At 36.3% G+C, this 24,022-nt stretch overlaps 1 protein-coding gene across 2 annotated transcripts in view; it reads right to left on the reverse strand.

Annotated features, from left to right (window-relative positions):
* The window catches only part of Nbas (NBAS subunit of NRZ tethering complex), a 340,725-nt gene that overhangs the window by 183,091 nt on the left and 133,612 nt on the right, over nucleotides 1-24,022 (reverse strand). For both annotated transcript variants that reach the window (XM_071601352.1, XM_071601351.1), the window contains exons 26-28: nucleotides 16,997-17,130; nucleotides 8,804-8,866; nucleotides 6,971-7,093 (exon numbers count right to left, since the gene is read on the reverse strand). In XM_071601352.1, the coding sequence (XP_071457453.1) occupies nucleotides 6,971-7,093; nucleotides 8,804-8,866; nucleotides 16,997-17,130 (320 nt within the window). The remainder of the gene's footprint in view (nucleotides 1-6,970; nucleotides 7,094-8,803; nucleotides 8,867-16,996; nucleotides 17,131-24,022) is intronic.

Raw genomic sequence — 24,022 nt, forward strand, 5'->3', positions numbered from 1 at the left:
AGGCGACACTGGATTTGAAGGCAGGATGGGAACCATGACTCGCAGCAGGGCCATTTGAGTTGTTCCTTCATTGACAGTATGGACAGCACTCCATACAGCAACTTACAGAATACTGCAGAGTCACCTTCTCAGGTGACAGTTCAGGTAAAAGCAGCCTCATGGAGCAGTTACAGCAGTTCACCCCGTGGGCACAGCAAGGAGCTTCCTGTTCCCAAGAGCCAGGACCCTCTGCAACTATTCCACAGTGTTCCAGGCCCCTTAAGAAACATGCCAGTGACCACACTCAAGAAAGGCCAAAGTGAAAAGGTCCCACAGGGTATTTCTGGGTCATTTACACTTCTTCCATGCCAGAAGTAATTTACCAGTTCGATCAGTTATACCCAAGCAGTGAGACCTTTGTAATTCGGTTGATTAAAAACCATTTTATGTTTTCTTCCAAAGGTACAAAGAAGGGAATTAATGGTCAAGATCTCCTGTAGCAGGGGAAAGGGTTTTGCTAACATTTTCATCCAGTCACAGATTAGCTGTCATTTAATATTTCTGAATTTCACTTTCCTAACTCAAAGCCCACCTCAGTCTCAAAAGGAATGGATAATAATTCTGATGAAACACAAACATTGATGCAAGATGCTCCTATAAGCTTAATTACCTGTATGAACTTGAGTTTTTAATATACTGAGTTCTAGGCTCCCTTTTATCTATGTTATAAAGATGAACTTAAACTAGAACATATAAAAAGACTTCCAATTTTTCTGCTATTAAGTTTTCAACAAACAGTGAATGAAAATGAAGTTACAAATACATTTATGTGTTTAAGTTACATATGATTACTAATATTGCCTTGTAGAAAGAACATTATAATTCTCAAAAGTTCATCTTAGATTAATATATATTTCTTTGGAATCATCATTTATGTTTACCTAAAATTTGTTTTCAAGTTCTACATAATGAATCTCAATTTTTTTTTAGTTGTAGATGGGCACAATACCTTTATTTTATTTATGTGGTGCTGAGGATCAAACCCAGTACCCCATGCACGCAACGCAAGCACACTATCACCGGACCACAACCCCAGCCCTGAATCTCAATGTTTGAAAAGGGTAGATTCTGTTTTGTGTTTGTCAAATACCAACTAGATAATATATCTTTGTTAATCGTTTTTGGCTTTATGTCATATAATGCATTTTTTAAAAGTTATTACTATTTCCAAGAGCTGTGTTAAAAAGAGCAGATTGACAGTACACATATAATAAATATTTCTATAGAAAAAGTATGCATTGAGGGGTAATTTCTGTAAAAAATCTAGTCTATAAAAATTTTTGTGTTATGTTTTCTAGGCTGTCCTGCAACTCATAGGCTCAAGTGATCCTCCTGCATCAACTTCCTGAGTTCTTGGAGTAAAAGGCACACATTACACCTTGCCCAGCTTCTCCTAAAAATTTTAATAATATGCTTCACTTGCCTTTGGCATTTTATATTACGCAAAATGAATTACTCTCGTTTCATATGTAATACGTAAGAAGAAAACCATTTTTTAGCATACACACAAAAAAAATATATAACATTGGCAAGAATTTCTCAGAATAATCCATAAAATGTTTTCATTAGTTTGATATTAGTACTTGAACTCTACCCTCTGGCATCAAAGAATGGAGGACTCTTTCAGCTTTGGTATGCAAGCGGAGACACAGCGAAATGTTTGATGAAGTGAGGGCCCCAGCTTCCACCAGCTCAATAAAATCAGACCTAGGCATCATCTAGCTGAACTCAAGTCCTCACAGCCCAGCTGTTCTTCTAGAAGCCATCAGCACTGGGACAGATGGTATTAACGTTTCCTCACACATGGCTAGTCGTAAATAGAGTTCTAATTAAAATAAATTATAACATATTACTTATAATGGCCTTCTTCAGAAAACATTCAGTAAATAAGAATGAAGAATAGAACTTGAAGAAACTAAACAGGCTTGCAAATTAACAAGATTCCTGAACACACACATACACAGTATGAGTTCAGCTTTGGAACAGAGGTGGATTTTTAAGGGAAAAACAGTCTTGTATTCAAGATGGTCAAACCTCGGTTTTAACAGATTTGGTGACATTGCTACCATTTAGGATATATACAAGACTATTCTGGAGGCAATGAAGGCCAAGCCATGGTAACAGAACGAAATAATTAAAATTCATTTTAAACATTCTACTTTGAAAATGGGCCGTATTCTTAGTAAACAGGTCACAGTAGAAATTAACTTCAGACACTTCAACATTATGTAAGAAACTCAGTGTGAGGATAATCTTGCAGCAACAGCAAGGCTTTCCTGTTAAAGAGAAGGTTTTAGAGCAGTCAGAACCTCACACCCCACTTGAACAGGAATTTTTTCCCCCCTCTTAAAGGAAAGAGAAGTGGGATTTTTGTTTTGCATTTTGATTGATTGGTTGGTTGTTTTGCAGAACTTGAGATCAAATCCAAGTCTCCCAGTCTGCAAGGCAAGTGCTACTAGCACTGAGTTGCATTCCTCCGGCCATTAAGAAATCTTAAGACTTGAATCATTCAAAATCTTAATCATTCATTCAATAATCAGACAGCTGATATGTGAGTTCCCATCTGAGCTGTATGGTGGTGATCACATTCGTGCTAGAGAAAGAGTGATCTAAAGGGGAATGTGAAGTACAGACTTTAGTAACCACAGGATGCTATTGCGAGAAATGAGGACAGCAGCAAGGGAGGCACACGGGAAAAGCCAGGGAATCTCCAGGAAAAACAATTCATTCCACCTGGAGTAGTCAAACCAGGTTTCCTAAAAAGATGTGGAACAAGATCTTAAAAGAGGGAAATATAATAAGACTGTCTCATTAGCATCGGAGTTTTTTCTTTTAATCTTAAACTATGTCTCAAAATTGTAACAACAAGAGAGAGAAGATTTTGAAAAGCTCTCATTATTTGATCCTACTTCCTGTGAGGCTGCCCCTTCAGCATTAGCTTTTGAGAAGACTTTTCCCAAGCATTCTTCACATCTTTATACAGTCTCCTGAGGGACAGGTTCAGAATCTAACCTCACCTGCATCCTTGGGGATAACCCTCCACTCCCTACCTCCAGCTCACACCTCTCTGATCTTCACATCCATCTTCAATCTGGAATCTCCACCTAAAGGCCACAAGGTCACAGGTCCTCTCTGCTTATTTCCCTGCCTAAAAATCTAGTATAATAGATTTAAAAAAACTTTAGAATTTATTACTGAACATTTGGATACCACCTACTTCAAAATGCCTTTCAACTCTGTTGCCAACTTTTCTACAAGGTAATCTGTTAATTCTCACATAGACTTCATGAGTATTCTGTTAGTATAATTTAATTGGACATAGCGCCAACCAGTCCAGACAGGTGTCATGTCTTTTTTCCTCAGAAGCCTGACATCAAGCATAATACAGACACTAAGTATGTCAAAATCCATAACAAAATACTCATAAAATAATGTAAATAAAAAATTCATAAATATTTAAGAAATGTAAATGTTACCTAATGAGTTCAGTTGTCCTGTCTCTTATAACTGGTTTTAAGTAAATTTCCAAAGAGAAACTCAGCAAAATTTCTAACTTCCTTAGAATGACTGTTATACTTCAAATGAAGTTAACATAGAAACATACAGAATTAGTGTAAATACAAATGTTCTAGTTATCAAATTTAACATTATCTTTTTACACTTATTCACTCATTCGTTTGAAAAGATTCATTACCTATAAACTTAGAAACTGTTTTAAGCAACAGAAATAGAACGTGAAAAAGTCACATATTCACCAAATTATTGAGCAACACAAATATTTTCTGATCAGCATCAGAAAATAACATTTCCACTGAACAAATTTTATACTTGCGCAGCTCTTAATATGTACATATACTAGAATCCTTATAGGAATGCAGGAAAAGAATAGATCAGCTTAGGCAGAACTGACATTTTTACACTACTGTATCTTCTAATCAACATGAGGTATATTTCTCCATTTTTATGTCTATTATTGTTCTCAGTGTTTGTAATTTTCAGTGTATATGATTTATATATTTCATTTTAGATTTACTGCTAGAAATGTGATGTTTTGATCCTATTATAAAGTTCCCAACTTCAACGTCATTAGGGAAATACACATTAGGATTTCAGTAAAATGCTATCGTATTTGCTTAAAAAAAGGAGGAAAGGGGGAAAAAAACTCAGTATCAAATAACTCTATATTGCTAGAGCAATATACACAATAATTGTGAAATATGATTTGGCAGAATCTCCTAAAGTTGGTCTCAGGTATATTCTATAACTCAGCAATTGTATGCTAAGTAGGTATGGTATTCAAGAAAAACACATATGCATATATATCCAAAGACATACGTATAGGAAAGACGGAGGAATGAATCTGACTTAACTTTCCTATGTACATATGTAAGCATAGCACAGTGAATCTCCACATATGTGCAACAAGAGACTAGAATCTTTATAAGATATACTTCAGATTTATTTAAATATGTCAAAATATATTCTATTATCATGTTTAAAAAGAACAAATTTTTAAAAATTAAAATTATCCATAGAAATAGTATTAAGAACAAGCAAAACTGAGAAATAATCAAAATGTCCATAACATAGAATTTATAAATAATGTATTATATTCACAAAATGAAATATTTTACAACCATGAGAATGAACAAATAATGTTATACCAACAATGTAGATGAATTTCACCAATATAATGCAGGGAAACTACATAAAAGTACATACTATAGAATTTTATTTGCATCAGGCAGTAAAAAGGGGCAAAGTTATGTATTGAAGGGAGGTCATGACTGGGAAAGACGAGAGATGTGGCTTACAACAATCCTGATTAGCACACACTGTACAAGCCACATGCCCTCCATTCTGACTACTCTCAGCTTTCCAAGCACATGGCAGCTTTCTACTTTAGCATCCAGGACTATGAAGTCTGCAGAGAAAAACTATTCAAGCTAGTCAGTCCAACAAAGTTAAAAAACACAAGATCAATGTATCAAAAATCAAGTGTATTTCATTACATCCTAGGAATGGACAATTTAAAATTAAGAAAGCAATTTCATTTACAATAGAATCAACAAATAATATTAGAAATCAATTTAACAAAATAAGTATGAGATTTGTGCATCAAAAGCAACAAAATCATTGAAGACCCAAGTAAATAGAGAGGTATACTGTGTTCATGGAATAGAAGACTTAATAGGGATTTAGGATAGCAATGCCTCCAAAATATATAAATTTGATATAATCCCTACCAAAATCCCAAATGAGAACACTTGACATGTTGATTTTAAAGTTCATATGTAAATGGAAAGGCCCTATAATAAGCAAAACAAACTTGAAAAAGAAAAAAGTTGAGAGACTAATATTAACTAATGTCAAGATTATAGATCTATAGTAACCAGTGTAATGTGCTTTTGGAAGAATGAAAAATTAATGGACAGAATAAAGACTTTAAAAAATCACCCTTACACATATGCACAACCGATTTTCAACAAAGTTGCAAAGGTAAATAGGTAGAGTAATGACAGTATTTTCAACAAGTAGTGTGGTTAACACTCAGATGTGAGGGCTGGGAACGTGGCTCAATGGTAGACTCCTTGCCTAGTGTGTACGAGGCCCTAGGTTTGACTCCTATCACCAAAAATTCATTCCAATGTGATGCATACTTTGAACAATAAAAGTAAACTCTCAAAATGCATCATGAACCTAAAAATAAACATACAACTAAAAATTCTGCTATAAAAGGTAAATATAAAACTGTGGCAAATATTTTTTAGATATGAAAACAAAAGCAGAATTCAAGAACCACCAATTGATTTTTTAAAATATGCTTTTAAAAAGACAAATAAGAGAATGGAAAGATAAGGCACAAGGGGAGAAAAGATTACACAGCATATGTCTAACAAGGAGCATGTATCCTGAACATATTAAAAAAACGAAGACACGATTTAAAAAAAAAATAATAATAAGCCCCTCCTGAATTACACCTGTAATTCCAGCAGCTCAGGAGGCTGAGGCAGGAGAATCATAAATTCAAAGCCAGCCTCAGCAATAGCAAGGCCCTAAGCAACTTAGCAAGACCCTTTCTCAAAATAAAAAAATAATTTTTACAAAGGACTAGGGATTTAACTCAGTGATAAAGCACATCTGGATTCAATATATAGTACCAAAGGAGAAAAAAAAAAAAAAAAACCATGAAAAGAGACTTGTCAAATAAGCCTATAAGAGGATCCCCAACATTATTAAAGACATGCAACTAAAACCAAAATCAGATACTACCACATACCTATTAAAATAGCTGAGCTTAACAAACCTGACCAATCCTAAGTATTGATGAGGATATAGAACAGCTGAACTCTCCTACAAGACTGGTTAAAAAATAAAACGATACAAATACTTTGGTAAACAGCTTGGCAGGTGGCCCCCTCTCCCAAGTTAACCATCTACCTACCATGATCCTGCCAGTTCACCTTTATGTATTTATTCAAGAGAAATTGAAATCTATATCAACAGCAGATATATTTGTGAAAGTCAAAACCTGAACCATCCAAATGTCCACTAATAGAATAGTTAAATAAGGTGAGATTAATCCAAGCAATGAAATACAACTCAGCAAATAAAAATGAATGGGCTACTGAATTAATCAAAATATTCTGAGTAAAAGATGTCAAATAACCATCACAAAATACGGATGATTCATTTACACAAAATTGTAGGAAATGTAAAGTAACATGTAAAGGGACAGAAAGTAGATCTGACTTGTAAGGGAAAGTGGACTTGATGAGGAGAAGCTGGCAGGAATGGATCGTAAAGAAGCAACAGCAAACCCTTAAGGGGAATGAATATATTCATGAACCTGACAATACTGATGGTTTCATGAGCATATATATGTCAAACCTTATCAAACTGTATATGCGTATGAGTTTTAACGACTCACTTCCGACCGGCGTGTCTGGTCAATCTAACCATCAGCTTGCGAGCCTCTTCAGAGCTAGACTGAGTGTTCTTAACAAATGAAATAGGTTTCTCAAGTCCATGTTTTTCCAAAAGCTCTGACACACTGTAAGTAAAAAAAGAATTATTTAAAATCTTGCTGCCAAAAGGACTCTAAACAATCTTAAACATACAAATATTTAAGTTCTAGTATTAAAACAAAGAGCATCACACAATATGATCCAGTTTTATATTTTAATTTAAGAAAAACAAAGCTCATTATATTTCAAATCTTATTTTCCCCATCGACTTTCATTAGAATATACCTGGACTAAAGCATATTTTTTAAAAGGGCATTTTTATTTCAAAATTATTTTAGCAATTTCCCTCTACCATAACACAAATCAGTAAAATAAACCAAATATATAATTTCATTGCCCAATTTTAACTCGTTGTTAACAATTCTATGATTTGTAGCTGTGAGGGGCAACAAGACTAAAAAGTTCTTATTTTAAAATAACACCTACGGCCAGGCACAGTGTCAAACGCGGCGTGGGAGGCTGAGACAGGAGGATTACAAGTTCAAAGCCAGCCTCAGCAATGGCGAGGCGCTTAGCAACTCAGTGACACCCTGTCTCTAAAATATAAAATAGGGTTGGGAATGTGGCTCAGTGGATAAGTGCCCCTGAGTTCAATCCCAGTACCCAAAAAAAAAAAAAAAAACACCCACACACACCTTAAAAGTAAGACCTAAGCATCATCCAGAGACCTATAGGATACTACTGTTTTCTTGAGGTACTGGTGGCATAAGGACCACAAACATGCAGTAAATAAAGTATGACTATTTCATTGTATCTCAGTGAAATCTTTTCTAGGTTTCATTAGGCAAGCAGATAAAAGGAATAGCGAAAAGTCAACTTGTAATAGGAAGCACTTGATTTGTTAAACATTCTGTAAGAAATACAACTGTATAATTTTCAGAACATAGAATAATAAGAATCAAGCTAATAATAAATGGAGGTCCTGAGAAAAACAGTTAATTCTTCATTTAATTCACATACATGGCACACAAAACATTCTGTTCCCTTAAGTGCAGCTTAAAATATTTACCCTAAAGACCCTTAGTTTGAGTGAATAAAATTACTGAACTCCAAATTATATTTTACCATACATATTACCACTACTAAAGTGGTGTTATTATCTGTAATTTCTATAATTACACATTGAAAGAACAGTGTTATTCTTAACATTTTATTTGAAATATTTTAAAGTTACATTTTTACATACACATAAACGCTAACAATATTAACTTCTTAAATGGCAAATTAAGAATGTTCCAATCTCAAAGAAATAACTCAATGTTTCCTCAGAACAGTAAAGAAAACTAATACCAAGTAATATGAAGGTTCTAGCACAGTTTGATCTAATATATTGTACCCAAAAAAGTCAGATTCAATACTTGCTGCACAAATTATCATTTCTTTTGTGCCTGTTATGTTTAAGGGACTTTAAATGCTTCATGTAATATTAATTCCCAAATTCCACGAGTTCAGTAATTAAAAATAAGGAAACCACAAGTTCAAAGATTACACAGCAGAAATGTCTAGATTTGAATACAGGCTCATCAGTCTATAATCCCATGCCTCTTACTATTCTTCCATTCTGCTGTAACAAGGCAGCTGTACATTCATCACTGGGGAGATTCACTCAAAAAAGAACCAGAAAAAAAAAATACAAGGTCAAAGGAGAAATAATGACTAAAAGGCTGGCTTAGGGTCACACTTCTTGGATAGTCCCACTTACTTGGCACAGAACCAAAAGACTTCATTTTTCTCACCTGAGAATTTGTTCCAGTTGGTCTACCATGTCATGAAGAGTTGTGGTCATCTTTGTCTTATGACTAAAGAATTGAAAGAACAAAAATTAAAATTAAGTCTTAATAGTGGGGCTCTTTAATAAAGCATAACACCCAATTCAGTGGTCTAAGAGCATGCTTCTCTTCTGTTTCATATGTAACATACTGTCCAAATAAAAGTTCAGGCTTAACTCCTAAATTCATTCAATAGTTTTCTTGAGTCTATAGATTATGCCTGTAATCCCTGCAGCTCGGGAGGCCGAGGCAGGCCGACTGAGTTCAAAGCCAGCCTCAGCAAAAAGTGAGGCATTAAGCAATTCAGTGAGACTGTCTCTAAATACAAAATAGGGCCGGGGATGTGGCTCAGTGGTTGAGTGCCCTTGAGTTCAATTCCTAGTACCACCCCTGCGCCCCCCCCCAAAAAAAAATAAATAAAAAAATACAAGAGTAGGTCAACATTCTCCGTAACAGATTAGCCAGACAGGAGTAACTACTTTCTAAGGTATTTTTGGTTTAGTTCTGACTCAAGGCAAAAAGAATAGAATTTAAATTAATTGGAGAAGAACTATAAATCAGGGGGCTGGGGCTGTAGCTCAGTGGCACAGCACTTACCTAGCATGTGTGAGGCACTGGATTACATCCTCAGAACTGCATACAAATAAAATAAAGGCATGTTGCCCATACACAATTAAATAAAAAAAAAAAAACTAATACATCAGATAAGGAGCAAGGCTCCACATACTGGCTTTCAACAAGGCCTGACAACATCTGTGGCCTCCCTAAGATATCCTCATTAGCATTCCATGTACAAGGAGGAGCTCTCACACAAAATCGTCCCACCCCATCAGAATCCCATCCACCTCAGTGGTGAAGAACCACCATTTGATAGAATCACTGGCAGGCAGTAAAGACAGGAAAGCAAGTCTTTCTGTGGAAGCAAGTGAGTGGGAACTAGTAGAAATATTAGGAAAAGGCGCACAAGTCTATAAAATGTGGCTGGTAGAGAAGAGGAAACGTGGCACAACACATCAAGGGAACACGGATTTGGCAGAAAAACCTAGCAACTGCTATCAACACTCTCACCCTACATGACAGTAAGTGCTCCTCACAACTCTCTGCTTAGAGTCCCAACCTGACACTCTCAGTGCCTTCCCACAGTGCCCTGAATTTCAGCGAATGTTCCAACTTGAACATAAAGCCTCCTTATTTTTAAAATGATTGATCTCCCTGGTGTAAATTATTTGACAACTATTCGGTGCAACTTTCAGAGATTACACTGCCTTCTTAGGCTTCAAACGAGAGTGAGAAGTCAGGTATAGACTACCTAAAGTCATTCGTCAGAGCTACCTTTCATTAATGTACACCTTCAGCAGTAATCTTTTTAAAATTATCATTCTGTAGCATGGTCATAGATACCAAAGAACGCAGTGTACTTCCTTTGTGAATTGACATTGAATAAGTGATTATTCTTTTCAATGATTTGGTCTAGTTCACTTAGGACCAAGACAGGAGGCATCAAGCTGAGAACCATAGAGTTTCCCACCCAGCTCATTGGAGCAGAAATCCTTCAAGGACTTACTCTCTGAAAATCAGGTTAGGGAGTAGCCTCTGCATCACGTAGCCCTGTATAGAAGGAAATTCTGAAATCCTTCACACTGAAGTTTTTAAACTGTGGGTAACAACACTTTGCTGCAAAATGTCTATAATACAATCCATTTTACCTGCCTTTTGCTGCCTACTGAAGGACATGACTGTTAGAGGCATACTTGCTATATACTGCCATTTTTTACCAAGGATGTGAAGGAGAGACTGGCCATACTCGCATAGGTCTGAGTAATACCAAGTTCCCTACACAAAGATGGCCAAGCCCAACTGAAGAAGGGAGGTACTCAGTACTACTCGACCTCCATCCAGCTTTACCATTAACAGGATGAATGCCAAGATCCTTTCTTAATGGTCAGAACTTAGAACTTTGACAAGGAGAAAGGAATGACCGGGATGTACAAATCACCAATGTTTCTGTAACCTAACAGGCAGAATGTAAGATATATCACTTCTCTAAAAAAATAAAAACTGAGACAAGACTGGCAACCCAGCTGCAAGTAGTGCTATAGTGAAGGGGCTGGGCTTGTCAAAAAAGGGAACACAGATCACAGAACTACAGAAACAGAGCTAAAAGGCCTTCCAATTAAATATGATAGAAGGAACTCTACATTTATCTCTACTCCTTTCCAAACTCCATTTAAAAGACGGTAAGTGAAACAGCAAAAGGAACTGGGGGTGTACACACAAGGAACAGAGAGAAAGAAAGGAGACAACAGTGGATAAGAGATGCACAGAAAATCTGGAGATGCAAATTAGGTGGCTACAGACATAAAGCAGAGAAGTAACAACTGCAAGAAGAATGGGAAGCCAGCACATATGCGAAAAAAGGAATGCCAAGGGCTGGAAGCAGCAGGTATTTCTGAAAACATAAGCACACGCGTGCACACCAGTTATAGTCCTTTTATCTCATACAGGCAGTCCACTCTTCCACACCTGGAAGCACAGAGGGACTTCATACTGTAGACAACTGGATTAGGCACACCCCAGTACTAAAAAGTACAAGACATGTAGATGGAAAGGGCGGAAAAGAGGTACTATTCTTTGTTAACAAAAGATAAAACACTTGTTAGCATTTTAGGGTCTCACCCATTTAAATATCCCTTCCTGACCACGTTAAGGTAAGGTTCATCTAGAAACAAGCCTGCTCTCTACGAATACAAGGCTTCCAATCAGCTGTTTAGGGCTTTAACTATAAATTACTCATCAAGAATAAAAACAGAAAAACATTCCTAAGAGTAAAGGCATAAACAAAATATGAAAAACCAGAAACTGAGGTGAGATCAAAGACAGCAGAAGAACGTGTATCCATGCATCTGTGAAACAAGATGGGGATTTTTTTTTTTTTAATGAACAAGTTCTTAGAATTTAAATTAAAAAGGTAAAAACAAATTTTAAAATTCAAAAAACTGAATTATAAAATAAGACGAAAGAAATACCCCAGATCAAAGGTGAGAAACAGAATGAAAAGGGCAGTAAAAGGTTTTAAATGAGAGCTACAGTTAAATAACAAAATTCACAGATCTAACTTTTGAAAAACAGGAATTTGAGGAGAAATGTACAAATAAACTTGTTAAGGAAAAAAAATGTATTTCCCACAGGACTCAAAGTTATGAGCTTCCAGAATGGAGTAGACTAGTCAATGAACAACACAACAAATTCAGACTTGCAAGAAAATATTTTTAAGGTATTTCAGAACACTAAGGACGAGGATAAGATAGTAAACCCTGTAGAAAGGAAGAAAACCACACGTAAAGCACTATGATTCAGAATAGCACTGGGCTTCTCAATAACCTGGAGGAGACAAGAGCAGTACCTTCAGACCTTGCAGGAAAAAGATCGTGCACCTATAATTGCACACACAGTCCGGCCTTCTATCTACTGGAAGGGTGTGATCATGGTATTAGAAAGATTGAAGGACAAAGAATAGGCGATTATCCAATCCAGGGAAAACAAACTTGAATCAAAAGGAAACAAAAACACCTAACTCTGTGTAAACAATATTGCATAATTGTGGGGTTTTTTTGAGAGAAGAGAGAATTTTTTTAATATTTATTTTTCAGTGGACATAACATTTTATTTTTATGTGGTGGAGGATCGAACCCAGTACCGCACGCATGCCAGGCGAGCGTGTTACCACTTCAGCCACATCCCCAGCCCAATTGCATAATTGTAATGACAAAAAAATAGTAGGAATACAAACAGAAAAAGGAAAGCATTTCCATAAAAGCATACCAAGAATGATCTAAAATTGCAATATTAACAAGCCTAATGTTAAGATAATAAAAATTATGAAAGTTGTCTGCTTTTATGAAGGCAGGTATTTAAAGATGAAGAAAGGAGGCCATGAACAGTTGTCTACTATCAGTCTTAAATTGCCTGGTTTCAACTGTGTTCATACATTACATCATTTTTAAAAATTAAGAGGGGAAAGGCAGCGGAGCACAACAGACACTAGTATGGCAATTTGTAAATCAATGGATGTGTAACTGATGTGATTCTGCAATCTGGGTATGGGGTGAAGGTGGGAGTTCATAACCCACTTGAATCAAAGTGTGGAATATGATATGTTAAGAAATTTGTAATGTTTTGAACAACCCACAATAAAAAATTAAAAAAAAAATTAAGAGGGGATCATGTCCCTCTGGACTAATGTATTTTACAACAGCACCTCACTTCTTTTTTTCAATAACAACTTTCTATAGGGAAAAGACCAACTGACTTGCAGAAATTTCCTATTTTCTTCATGGCTATTTAAATTGTCTTTCTAATTCCTGTTTCAACTATAGAAGTTTGGCCGAAAAGTGATAGATCCAGAGTGAACAATTCTAGCACAATTACTCCTCAGGGCACTGAAATACCAGTTCCTTCATGCTGCATCACATCAGAAGACAGACATGCGATGTCAGGCTATTTGACTATAAGTGATGCCAGCCTGGCTAAGGTGGCTAGGAAAATGGCAGTCAGACCTTGCCTTTATAAATGTAAATTTCACCTTTAAAAATAAAAGAAAAATAGTCGCTGGGATAATGCTTTACTATATTGCTTTACCATTAATTTTTCATCTGATTTCAGTACTATTAATGACTGCATGATAATTATTTCATGGTGAATTGCAAAACAGGTGTCTACTTTCATAAAAAATATTTTCTAGAAAGGACAAGAGACAGACAAGGAAAGAGAAAATGGATAAGGAGCTTTCCTGTTTAAGTATCTCATCTTGCAAATAAGAAAATTAATGACAAGAGGTTAAATGACTGAAGTTACAAAGGCTTAGAACAGGCCTGCTGACTTTCCCTTCCTGCTCTTTCAAGTGTTGGAAGCAACGTGAATTCTTTTCCAGATGTAAAAATTGTATTATATGCTAGATTTTTAAAAAGGATTAAAGGAATGACTGTTACCTGACTTCCAATTTGCATCCAACTCAATAATCAAAAAGCACATATGCATCCCTTTATGTTCAAAACTCTAGAAAAACTAGGGATAACAGGAACATACCTCAATATTGTAAAAGCAATCTATGCTAAGCCTCAGGCTAGCATCATTCTGAATGGAGAAAATCTGAAGGCATTCCCTCTAAAATCTGGAACAAGACAGGGATGCCCTCTCTCTCCACTTCTGTTCAACATAGTTCTCGAAACATTGGCCAGAGCAATTAGACGAAAGAAATTAAAGGCATAAAAATAGGAAAAGAAGAACTTAAATTATCACTATTTGCAGATGATATGATTCTATACCTACCAGACCCAAAAGGCTCTACAAAGAAACTATTAGAGCTAATAAATGAATTCAGCAAAGTGGCAGGATATAAAATCAACACGCATAAATCAAAGGCATTCCTGTATATCAGCGACAAATCCTCTGAAATGGAAATGAGGACAACCACTCCATTCACAATATCTTCAAAAAAAATAAAATACTTGGGAATCAACCTAACAAAAGAGGTGAAAGACTTATACAATGAAAACTACAGAACCCTAAAGAGAGAAATAGAAGATGATCTTAGAAGATGGAAAAATATACCCTGTTCATGGAGAGGCAGAACTAACATCATCAAAATGGCGATACTACCAAAAGTTCTCTATAGGTTTAATGCAATGCCAATCAAAATCCCAACGGCATTTCTTGTAGAAATAGAGAAAGCAATCATGAAATTCATATGGAAAAATAAAAGACCCAGAATAGCAAAAACAATGCTAAGCAGGCAGAGTGAATCAGGCGGTATAGCGATACCAGACTTCAAACTATACTACAGAGCAATAGTAACAAAAACAGCATAGTACTGGTACCAAAACAGGCGGGTGGACCAATGGTACAGAATAGAGGACACAGAAACCAATCCACAAAACTACAACTTTCTTATATTTGATAAAGGGGCTAAAAGCATGCAATGGAGGAAGGATAGCATCTTCAACAAATGGTGCTGGGAAAACTGGAAATCCATATGCAACAAAATGAAACTGAATCCCTTTCTCTCGCCATGCACAAAAGTGAATTCAAAATGGATCAAGGAGCTAGATATCAAATCAGAGACGCGCCGTCTGATAGAAGAAAAAGTTGGCTACGATCTACATACTGTGGGGTCGGGCTCCAAATTCCTCAATAGGACACCCATAGCACAAAAGTTAATAACTAGAATCAACAAATGGGACTTAATCAAACTAAAACGTTTTTTCTCAGCAAAAGAAACAATAAGAGGTAAATAGGGAGCCTACACCCTGGGAACAAATCTTTACTCCTCACACTTCAGATACAGCCCTAATATCTAGAGTATACAAAGAACTCAAAAAATTAGACAATAAGAGAGCAAACAACCCAATCAACAAATGGGCCAAGGACCTGAACAGACACTTCTCAGAGGAGGACATACAGTCAATCAACAAGTACATGAAAAAATGCTCAACATCTCTAGCTGTCAGAAATGCAAATCAAAACCACCCTAAGATACCATCTCACTCCAGTAAGATTGGCAGCCATTAAAAAGTCAAACAACAACACGTGCTGGCGAGGATGTGGGGAAAAGGGTACACCTGTACATTGCTGGTGGGACTGCAGATTGGTGCAGCCAATTTGGAAAGCAGTATGGAGATTTCTTGGAAAGCTGGGAATGGAGCCACCATTTGACCCAGCTATTCCCCTTCTTGGTCTATTCCCTAAAGACCTAAAAAGAGCATGCTACAGGGACACTGCTACATCGATGTTCATAGCAGCACAGTTCACAATAGCAAGACTGTGGAACCAACCTAGATGCCCTTCAATAGACGAATGGATAAAAAAAATGTGGCATTTATACACAATGGAGTATTACTCTGCATTAAAAAATGACAATCATAGAATTTACAGGGAAATGGATGGCATTAGAGCAGATTATGCTAAGTGAAGCTAGCCAATCCCTAAAAAACAAATGACAAATGTCTTCTTTGATATAAGGAGAGTAACTAAGAACAGAGTAGGGACGAAGAGCAGGAGAAGAAGATTAACATTTAACAGGGATGAGAGGTGGGAGGGAAAGGGAGAGAGAAGGGAAATTGCATGGAAATGGAAGGAGACCCTCAGGGTTATACAGTGGAGGGGGTAGAGAGAGAGAGGAGGGGAGGGGAGGGGAGAGGAGGGGAGGGGAGGGGAGAGGTGGGGAGGGGAGAGGTGGGGAGGGGGAGGGGGGAGGATGGGAAAGGCAGCAGAGCACAAGAGACACTAGTATGGCAATTTGTAAATCAATGGATATGTAACTGATGTGATTCTGCAATCTGTGTATGGGGTGAAGGTGGGAGTTCATAACCCACTTGAATCAAAGTGTGGAATATGATATGTCAAGAAATTTGTAATGTTTTGAACAACCCACAATAAAAAATTAAGAAAAAATAAATAAATAAAAATAAAAATCTTAAGCCTGCAAAAAAAAAGATATGGAGATGAGTGGGTGTGGCAGTGTTCCAATAAAACTTTATTTACAAAAAAAAAGCACATATATAAGATTCCATTTAAACATAAAAGTACTTAAAAATTATACACATTCATCCATCACTAGTACATGTCCCCTGAGGACTAACACAGGTAAGCACCAAGAACAATTCACAGAATACATACACTTTTAGCAGATAAATATGACAATTAAAACACAACTGAAAACAAAATCAATCAGTACCAATCCACTAATGAAAAGATTTTGGGGGTGGGAGATACCAGGGATTGATCCCAGGGACACTCAACCACTGAGCCACATCTGTTTTTTATTTTGCTGCAGCCTCCTGAGCCAGTAGGATTAAAGGCATGTGCCACCACATCACACCCAGCTAAAAAGAATTTTTTGTGGTAATGACATTTTTATTTTTTAACAGATAATTATCAAGTTTAACAAAATTGTATAGTAGTTTAAAATATACTAGAACTTCCCATATAATGGTAGAAAAACATGAGTTTAGCTCTACACAACAGGACTGCAGATGATTTTATTTTTCTCTTTGTATTTCTTTCACATTCCAAAAATTCTCTATGATGAATATTTGGGGAAGCAATGTTTTCATTTTAAATGTTAGAATAAAAGGACAGTAAGATTGGCCTATGGACTCTTACCCATATCCTCTTTGTGGCAGACATTCTAAGATGTCATAGCAAAGAGAGAGTTGATCATTTCGTTCACAGTTATAGATGCACTCTAGCGATATTGCCATCAGCTGATCCTGATCAGGAATAATTTTTTGCTTCAGCTAGAAAAAATAAAGCATTTTGTACTAAATGTCAATAGATTCACAGTCTGTTTCTCCCTAGCCCAGTACCACTGCCAATAGAATATTAAATAGTGCAATTAATCAGCCACAGAAACAAATCTTGATTTTTGTTCAGCTTAAAGACTTTGGGGTCTTTAATAATTCTAAATGAAATCACATTTTAATTACAGAATCAGCTAGAAAAGATAATTTGTAACCCATAAGCTTTGCATCTGCTGAAAACAGACTTGTCAATTTATGACCCTTTCAAGATAAAGCAGAGAGGAAAAGCACAGTGAACTGAAAAAGCAATTCATTAAAAATAACATTTCTAACCCTGGAGCCAAATTCTTTGGGTTCCAATTACAAAGACATAAAATTCCTTAACTAATATTTAAAAATGCTCGAACCTATTGTTTTTTTTCAGTATGTATTATACATTATTCATTTAACTACACAGTACTGACATTCTGTTCAGAAGTCCAACTGTAATGTAGTTGTACACAAACCACGTAACAATCTATTTCTGATGCAGAAAAATGACCACTTCAGGCCACTTTCTATACAGCATACACCATTTCTCCCTGCAAACCACAGATTTCCATTCTTGCAGTATTTTCTGATACACACAAATAACCGATTTGTTCCTTGTTTTACTCCTCTATAAAACAAATATTAACAACACCTTCCTAAGGAGGGGTAGTGAAGGCTAAATCAACTATTAAATGTGGAAGACATTATTATTAACACAGAAACCAAAATGAAAGCTTCAGAGAATTAGGTAAATAAATACATGCAGAGCACTTAAACTTTACCACCACAGAAACCAAATGAAAGCCTGAAACTACTTTCTTAAGAGTTGTTTTCAACAAAAAGTAAGTTTAGGATAATTTCTGTAATAATGATCTCTTGCATTTCAGCATTTTAGTAGAAACTCCCCAATATACACAAAACAGATGGGAAAGTGATGGGAAGAGCTGCCAAACAAAGGCATTTTCTTAGAAAACTTAAGTCAATATTTGTTTCTACTGGGGATTAAACCCAGGGCCTCTCTCCTACACGCTAATAACATTCTACCACTGAGCTGCACCCTCAGGCCCTGGTCTTCAGCTTTCCCTGCTCTCTCTCTCCCACTGCAGAAGATGGAACTTTGACAGCTGCCAAAGAGGCCTTCTGTTGTTCAGCCTGAGTTTTCAATAGTTTAACTACTCCCAATTTTTCATTACCTCTCTATAGGGGGCACTATGAACTAAAGTATGTCCCCCACTTCCCCCTAATGTTGACACCCTAACCCTCAATGTGGTGCACACCTTTCTTCCTCTTTCTTGCAAGCACAAAGGACATGTAACCACAGGACAATGGTAGCCACCTATAAGCCATGAGCATAGGGCTCAGAATGTAATCTACCTTACAAGTACCTCAATTTTGAACTTTAAGTCTCCAGAGCTATAGGAAATAATTTTTTTTAATTAAGCAATAGAAAAGGAAAAAGAGAAACTCAAATTAATGGATGCAAATAAAAAAAATTCAAGGTTACCAGGGAAACAAAGTTTTCTAAAGCAGCTGAGTCAAAAGATTTACATACATGTCCACAGGTATTAAGAAAACACTTATCGTCATTAAGTTGGCACTAACATCTGACAAAGGATTGCCCACAGCTGCAAAGTGATTAACTGGTAACAAAAGGACAAGAGAACAATAAAAATGGGTATTATTATAAATTAACAAAAATAACTTTTCTTGGTTTCTTGTTTTGTGCCAGCTTCCAGTTGTAAGTGCTTGCATGCATTAATTTATAAATCCTCATAACAATCCTCTAAGATTATTGCAAGTCTTATTTCCATTGTACATTAAGGGAAAACCAAAGTGCCGAGAGATCAAATGATTTGCTCATGCTTGTAAAGCTAGGAAGTGGCAAAGTCATGATTCAAATCCAGACCATTGGCTCGAGAGCCAAAACTAAGCAACACAAGCTCTCACAATCCTGCAGGGGACTTTGACCTGCATGCAGGGAGACTGAGGAGACTGGGGGGAATATGGTAATAACTTGCATATGGTAAGAGCACACCCCAGGAAGATGAAACACTCAAACTAGATTTAGTCAAGGAACAATTTGGGAAACCATCTGAAAACAAGCCCAAATCCTTGATGTTTTATTTGATCTTCAGGCTTCCTGCCATGGACACATTTTAAAGAGTCATTTTTAAGTTCAATGTTCTAGAGTTTGTACTTAATCATATATGCTCAAAAGTTTATGCTAAAAAATCCTTTAGTAGTCTTTCAATGTGAATGGTCAAGAATGAACTTCTCACTTTTTATCCAAAAACCTTCATGGTTACCTGCCAGCCCATCTTTCTAGTGCCAAGAACCACTTACCCTACAGAAAGTTTTGTTTTACCCAAATTAAATTCCAGGAGGCACTAGGCATCTGTGGGAATTGACTCCAGAACCCTTGCTGATACCAGAATCTGCAGATTCTCAAATCCCTTATGTAAAATGACATAGCATTTACATGATTTTCACATATCCACCTGTATATTTACTTGATCTCTAGATTACCTATAATACCTAAAACAATGTAAATGCTAGGTGAATAGTTGCTATATTGTAGTTAGAGAATAATGACAAGAAAAAGGTCTATGTGTGTTAAGCACAGATTTTTTTTTTTAATGTTTTGATCCACGGTTGGTTGATTCCCATGGTAGGTTAATTCTAAGCACAGAGATTTGAGCAATGGATGCAGAGCCCATGGACACAGAATGCTGACTATACTTGCTGTAATCTAAATTCTATATAAGCTTGATTATATCTACTTGTCTCAGTCCACTTCTACCTGGAATGTCTTCTCAAGAACATGTGTTTACATGATAATAGAATGAATCAGATATTATTACCCTATGTGCATATATGATTACATGACCTGCATAAGTGTACATCATGTGCCTCACAAGAATGAGAAGTTACAGCCCATTTATGTATGATTTGTCAAAATACATTCTACTGTCATGTATAAATTATTAGAATAATAAGTGAAAAGAATATAGGTTTACCAACTGTCCTATACCTACCTAGCAATTTAGTTTTATTTCCATTTGACCGACTTAAAGTGGACTTTCCCAAGTGTCCATGGTCCATGCATAGGTTCAATACATGCTAGTTCATTAAAAAAAAATATTACTCTTATACAAAGATCTCCTTTTCTCTATATATTCTTATGGTACTTATTCTCTTACAACATTCAGCATATCTTCCTTAATACAATCTATTGTGTACATTAATCAATGCTCAAATTTATAAGACACTTTTCCTTATGCCTGTCAGACTCCCTACATGAAGTCTTACAGTAGACAAGCTAAGACACACTTGTTCTTATCTTCATCCTCCTTTTCTCAACTTCTCAGTGGTCACTATTAAACCATCTTTTGCCCTTTCTTAAACTAAAAGAATATAGTCCATGCAGGACATTCTCACTTGACACAATGAGCCTTCCAAACATGGGCATCTCAAGTCTGCATTGCAAAGCAAGGTAAACTGCAAGAGAATCAATTTCAAAAACTAAAAACTTAAAATTATACATTATAGATATATAGAAAAGAACACGGATGATAAGATAGAATACCTGAAAAACACCAGAGAGTCAAGCAATATAAGAAGTCAGTGAAGAAGAATACAAACTTCACACGCAGCATCAAGAGCTTTCATATTCACACATAAAAAAAAAAAAAAAAAAACAAGAAATGAGGGAAGAGAAAACTTCACTTTGTAAGAGGGACAGAAAATTAAAAACTTAGGAATAGATTTAACAAAAAAAATATGCAAAACATCAAAAATTTTAACCACTCCTGAAACATTTAAAAAAGGCAAACAAATAGAATAAAATATTCTACTTTTGAAGAGGGTGATTGAACATTAATATAGTAATCTCCCTATGTTAATTTATAGATTCAATATAATCACAAGGAAATACAAATAAGCTGTCAGGAAATTAGACAAGCTGATACCAAAGTTTAAATGGAAAAAAAATATCCAAGAATAACTCAAAAATTAGTTGGGGAAAAAAAACTACAAAGGAATACTATCCTCAGACATTAGACCATACTCCAGCCAGGCACTGAGGCACATGCCTGTACTCCCATTGGCTCAGGAGGCTGAGGCAGAAAGATCTCACGTTCAAAGCCAGACTCAGCAAAAGCGTGGCACTAAGCAACTCAGTGAGACCGTGTTTCTAAATAAGATACAAAATAGGGCTGAGGGTATGGCTCAGTTGCTGAGTGCCCCCGAGTTCAATCCCAGGTACCAAAAATAAATAAATAGTCCCAATTCTCTGTAATTAAAACAACATTCTACTAGGACATGGACAGACCATCAGACTCTTCCTAGAATTCTTGCTAGTCCTACATCAGACCTGCCCTGCCTATTCTCCATGTCTTTTCACTTTATGTTCTACATTGCAGATAAATTGTGTTCCAAATTTCAATTCTTTCTTAAGTTGTCTTCAATTCCTTTGAATTCCTCCATTTAAATTTTTGCTTTTATTATAATTTCAATTCTATAAGTTCTAAATGGCTTATTTTCAAATCTCAGCTCATTTTTTTCAGTTTCTCCATTCCTTCTCATGTCTTTTTCTTTCCTCATATCTTAAGGATTGAAAATATGTATTTCATAGCCTATATCTGATCATCTATTATCAGAGTGGAAGGAGAGCAAGGTTCTGCCCACTCAATCTTGCCTATAGATATTTTCCTTGGGTTTTGTAAAACTGAATTGTAAACTCATCTTCAAGATTTATCTGTAACATTCTTACACATCTGTTCAAATGTGAGCCCCTCAAAGAAGTTTTGCTTTTGCTATCACCAAGAGAACCAGGTCCAGTTTTATCACAGATAACAACAGATTTGACTGAACACTGCTCTGTTAGAGGGCTGCCCATCCCCACCCCTCTAATGAAAAGTACATGCCAGCACAGTCACGCCTCTTGGCGGTCTTCACGTGCTAATGGGTAGGAAGCTTTCTATTCTGCACTTCCACTGACAATGCCGCAGTTAGGAGTAGAACAGAAAACCACACCCCCACCCACGCAACCACTAACTTCTCCTGAGTTTCTCTGACTTCCTTTTGCTTCACTTTTGGCCAGCAGGAATTCCCCTTACTTTCTCTGAAGCTCAGCACCACAGGTAAACATATTTTTAATAATTTAATGACTAATTTTAAATACTTTAGAGTAAAAGAATTTTCAGAACATTTAGTCAATGATGCTGTCAGAAACAACATTATTTCTATCTTTATGTTTTATTCTACAGTAAATATTAAATTAGAAAATATAATTTTAAAACTAAAATTGCCCACTGAATTATGTAATTAGAAACAAACTTAAAAGATGTTACTTTAACAAAGCTAAGAAGTAAATTCCCATTGGTTAAAAGAAAGGACATTTGAAACAGTGGTTCCCAGCCCTGGCTTTCCATCAAAATCACTGGATAAATTACTAAAAGTATACCCAAGACACCCCCCCCACCAAATTCTACTCCATTGTATCTGAAAAAGGCATAAACTTTTTTAATGTGTACATGGTTCTGATGTACAGACACATTCAAAAGTCACCAGTTTGGAAGACAGAAAACACTGAGAAGGCAGGAGATTGTGTCCCCATGACATTAATGCCCAGACCTGCCCCCCTCAAGTTTCACTTTCCAATGACAGATTCAGTCACAGAGCAATGGCTTACAATCAGAAGAGTGTTTTAGGAGTTATAAAGTAGAATAAACTTTGAGGTACACGAGGTGATTTAGAAGGACCTCGTCAGGCAGGTGCAGAGGCGTTTCAAGACCTTCGTTATCACTGTGACCTTGGCTCTTAAGTATTAGCTTCCCTCTTCCCATGAAAGAATTGCTCTTCTGACCTTTAGTGTCAGGCTTGGCCATCAGACTTTCTTCTGCCAGGAGAAAGTGAGGAAGCAACTTGAGCCCCTTTTTTTAGCTATAGTTTTAAAAGCCACTGGGAGTCTACTATTGTTTTCCTGGGCCACAGGATAGAAAATAATTTTTCTGCCTCATTTGCCAAGTAAATAACACATGGAACACAGCAGAAGCCCAACTGTAGCAGATGTGACACTTGTGAGAAAAATCATATTTGCTGTTGCACAGTATTAACACAGAGATCATTTGTTCATGCAGCATACTTGATCTAAGCTGTCTGATACAGAAGCCATTGCTGCTGTTAAATTATTAAAATACTCTGTGCATCATTCATGGCAGATCTAAGGTACCTTCTTTTCATAAAAAATTAAGTGAAATAACAATACTCCCAGTACAATCTTAGTCAAGTAAATAAATATAAACAAGTGATCTAAAGCACCCCCAATGAAACCAAGTTTCAATCCTTCATTCCTACATTTATTCTGCCAAAGTGAACGGAGCTCTTGTTCACTATAGGCAGCATGCTATTTCCTGGTAATAAAGAGATGAATGACATACAGAGAAGGAATAAAGGAAAGAAAGACAAACATGAACAAATAATCCCAACACAGTATGATAAGGGCTATAATAGAAGCAAGTACAAAGACCTGTCAGAGCATAGAGAAGTCGAGGAAGATTTCACAGTAGAGAGAATCTAGAAGAGCAGGACTTGAAGGATAGGCAGTTATTTGTGAAGTAAATGAAAACGGGGAATCACCATTCTAAACAAAGGAAATATGACATAAAATACAGAAAGCCAAGAGTGAGCCTGACAGGGTGAAGAGTCGAGAAGTTCACTGTGAACGGTCTCATTCTCCTGGAGAGAAACAAGGCTGGAGAGGCAGGCTGGAAGCACAGGCCCTGAAGCTTCTCTGCTTTGATGTTCACATGTTTCAACAAAGGCAAATGACTGTATGGTTTATTCAAAAGGTTCATGC

The sequence above is a fragment of the Marmota flaviventris genome, chromosome 14, assembly GCF_047511675.1.
Source record: "Marmota flaviventris isolate mMarFla1 chromosome 14, mMarFla1.hap1, whole genome shotgun sequence".
NCBI lineage: Eukaryota > Metazoa > Chordata > Mammalia > Rodentia > Sciuridae > Marmota > Marmota flaviventris.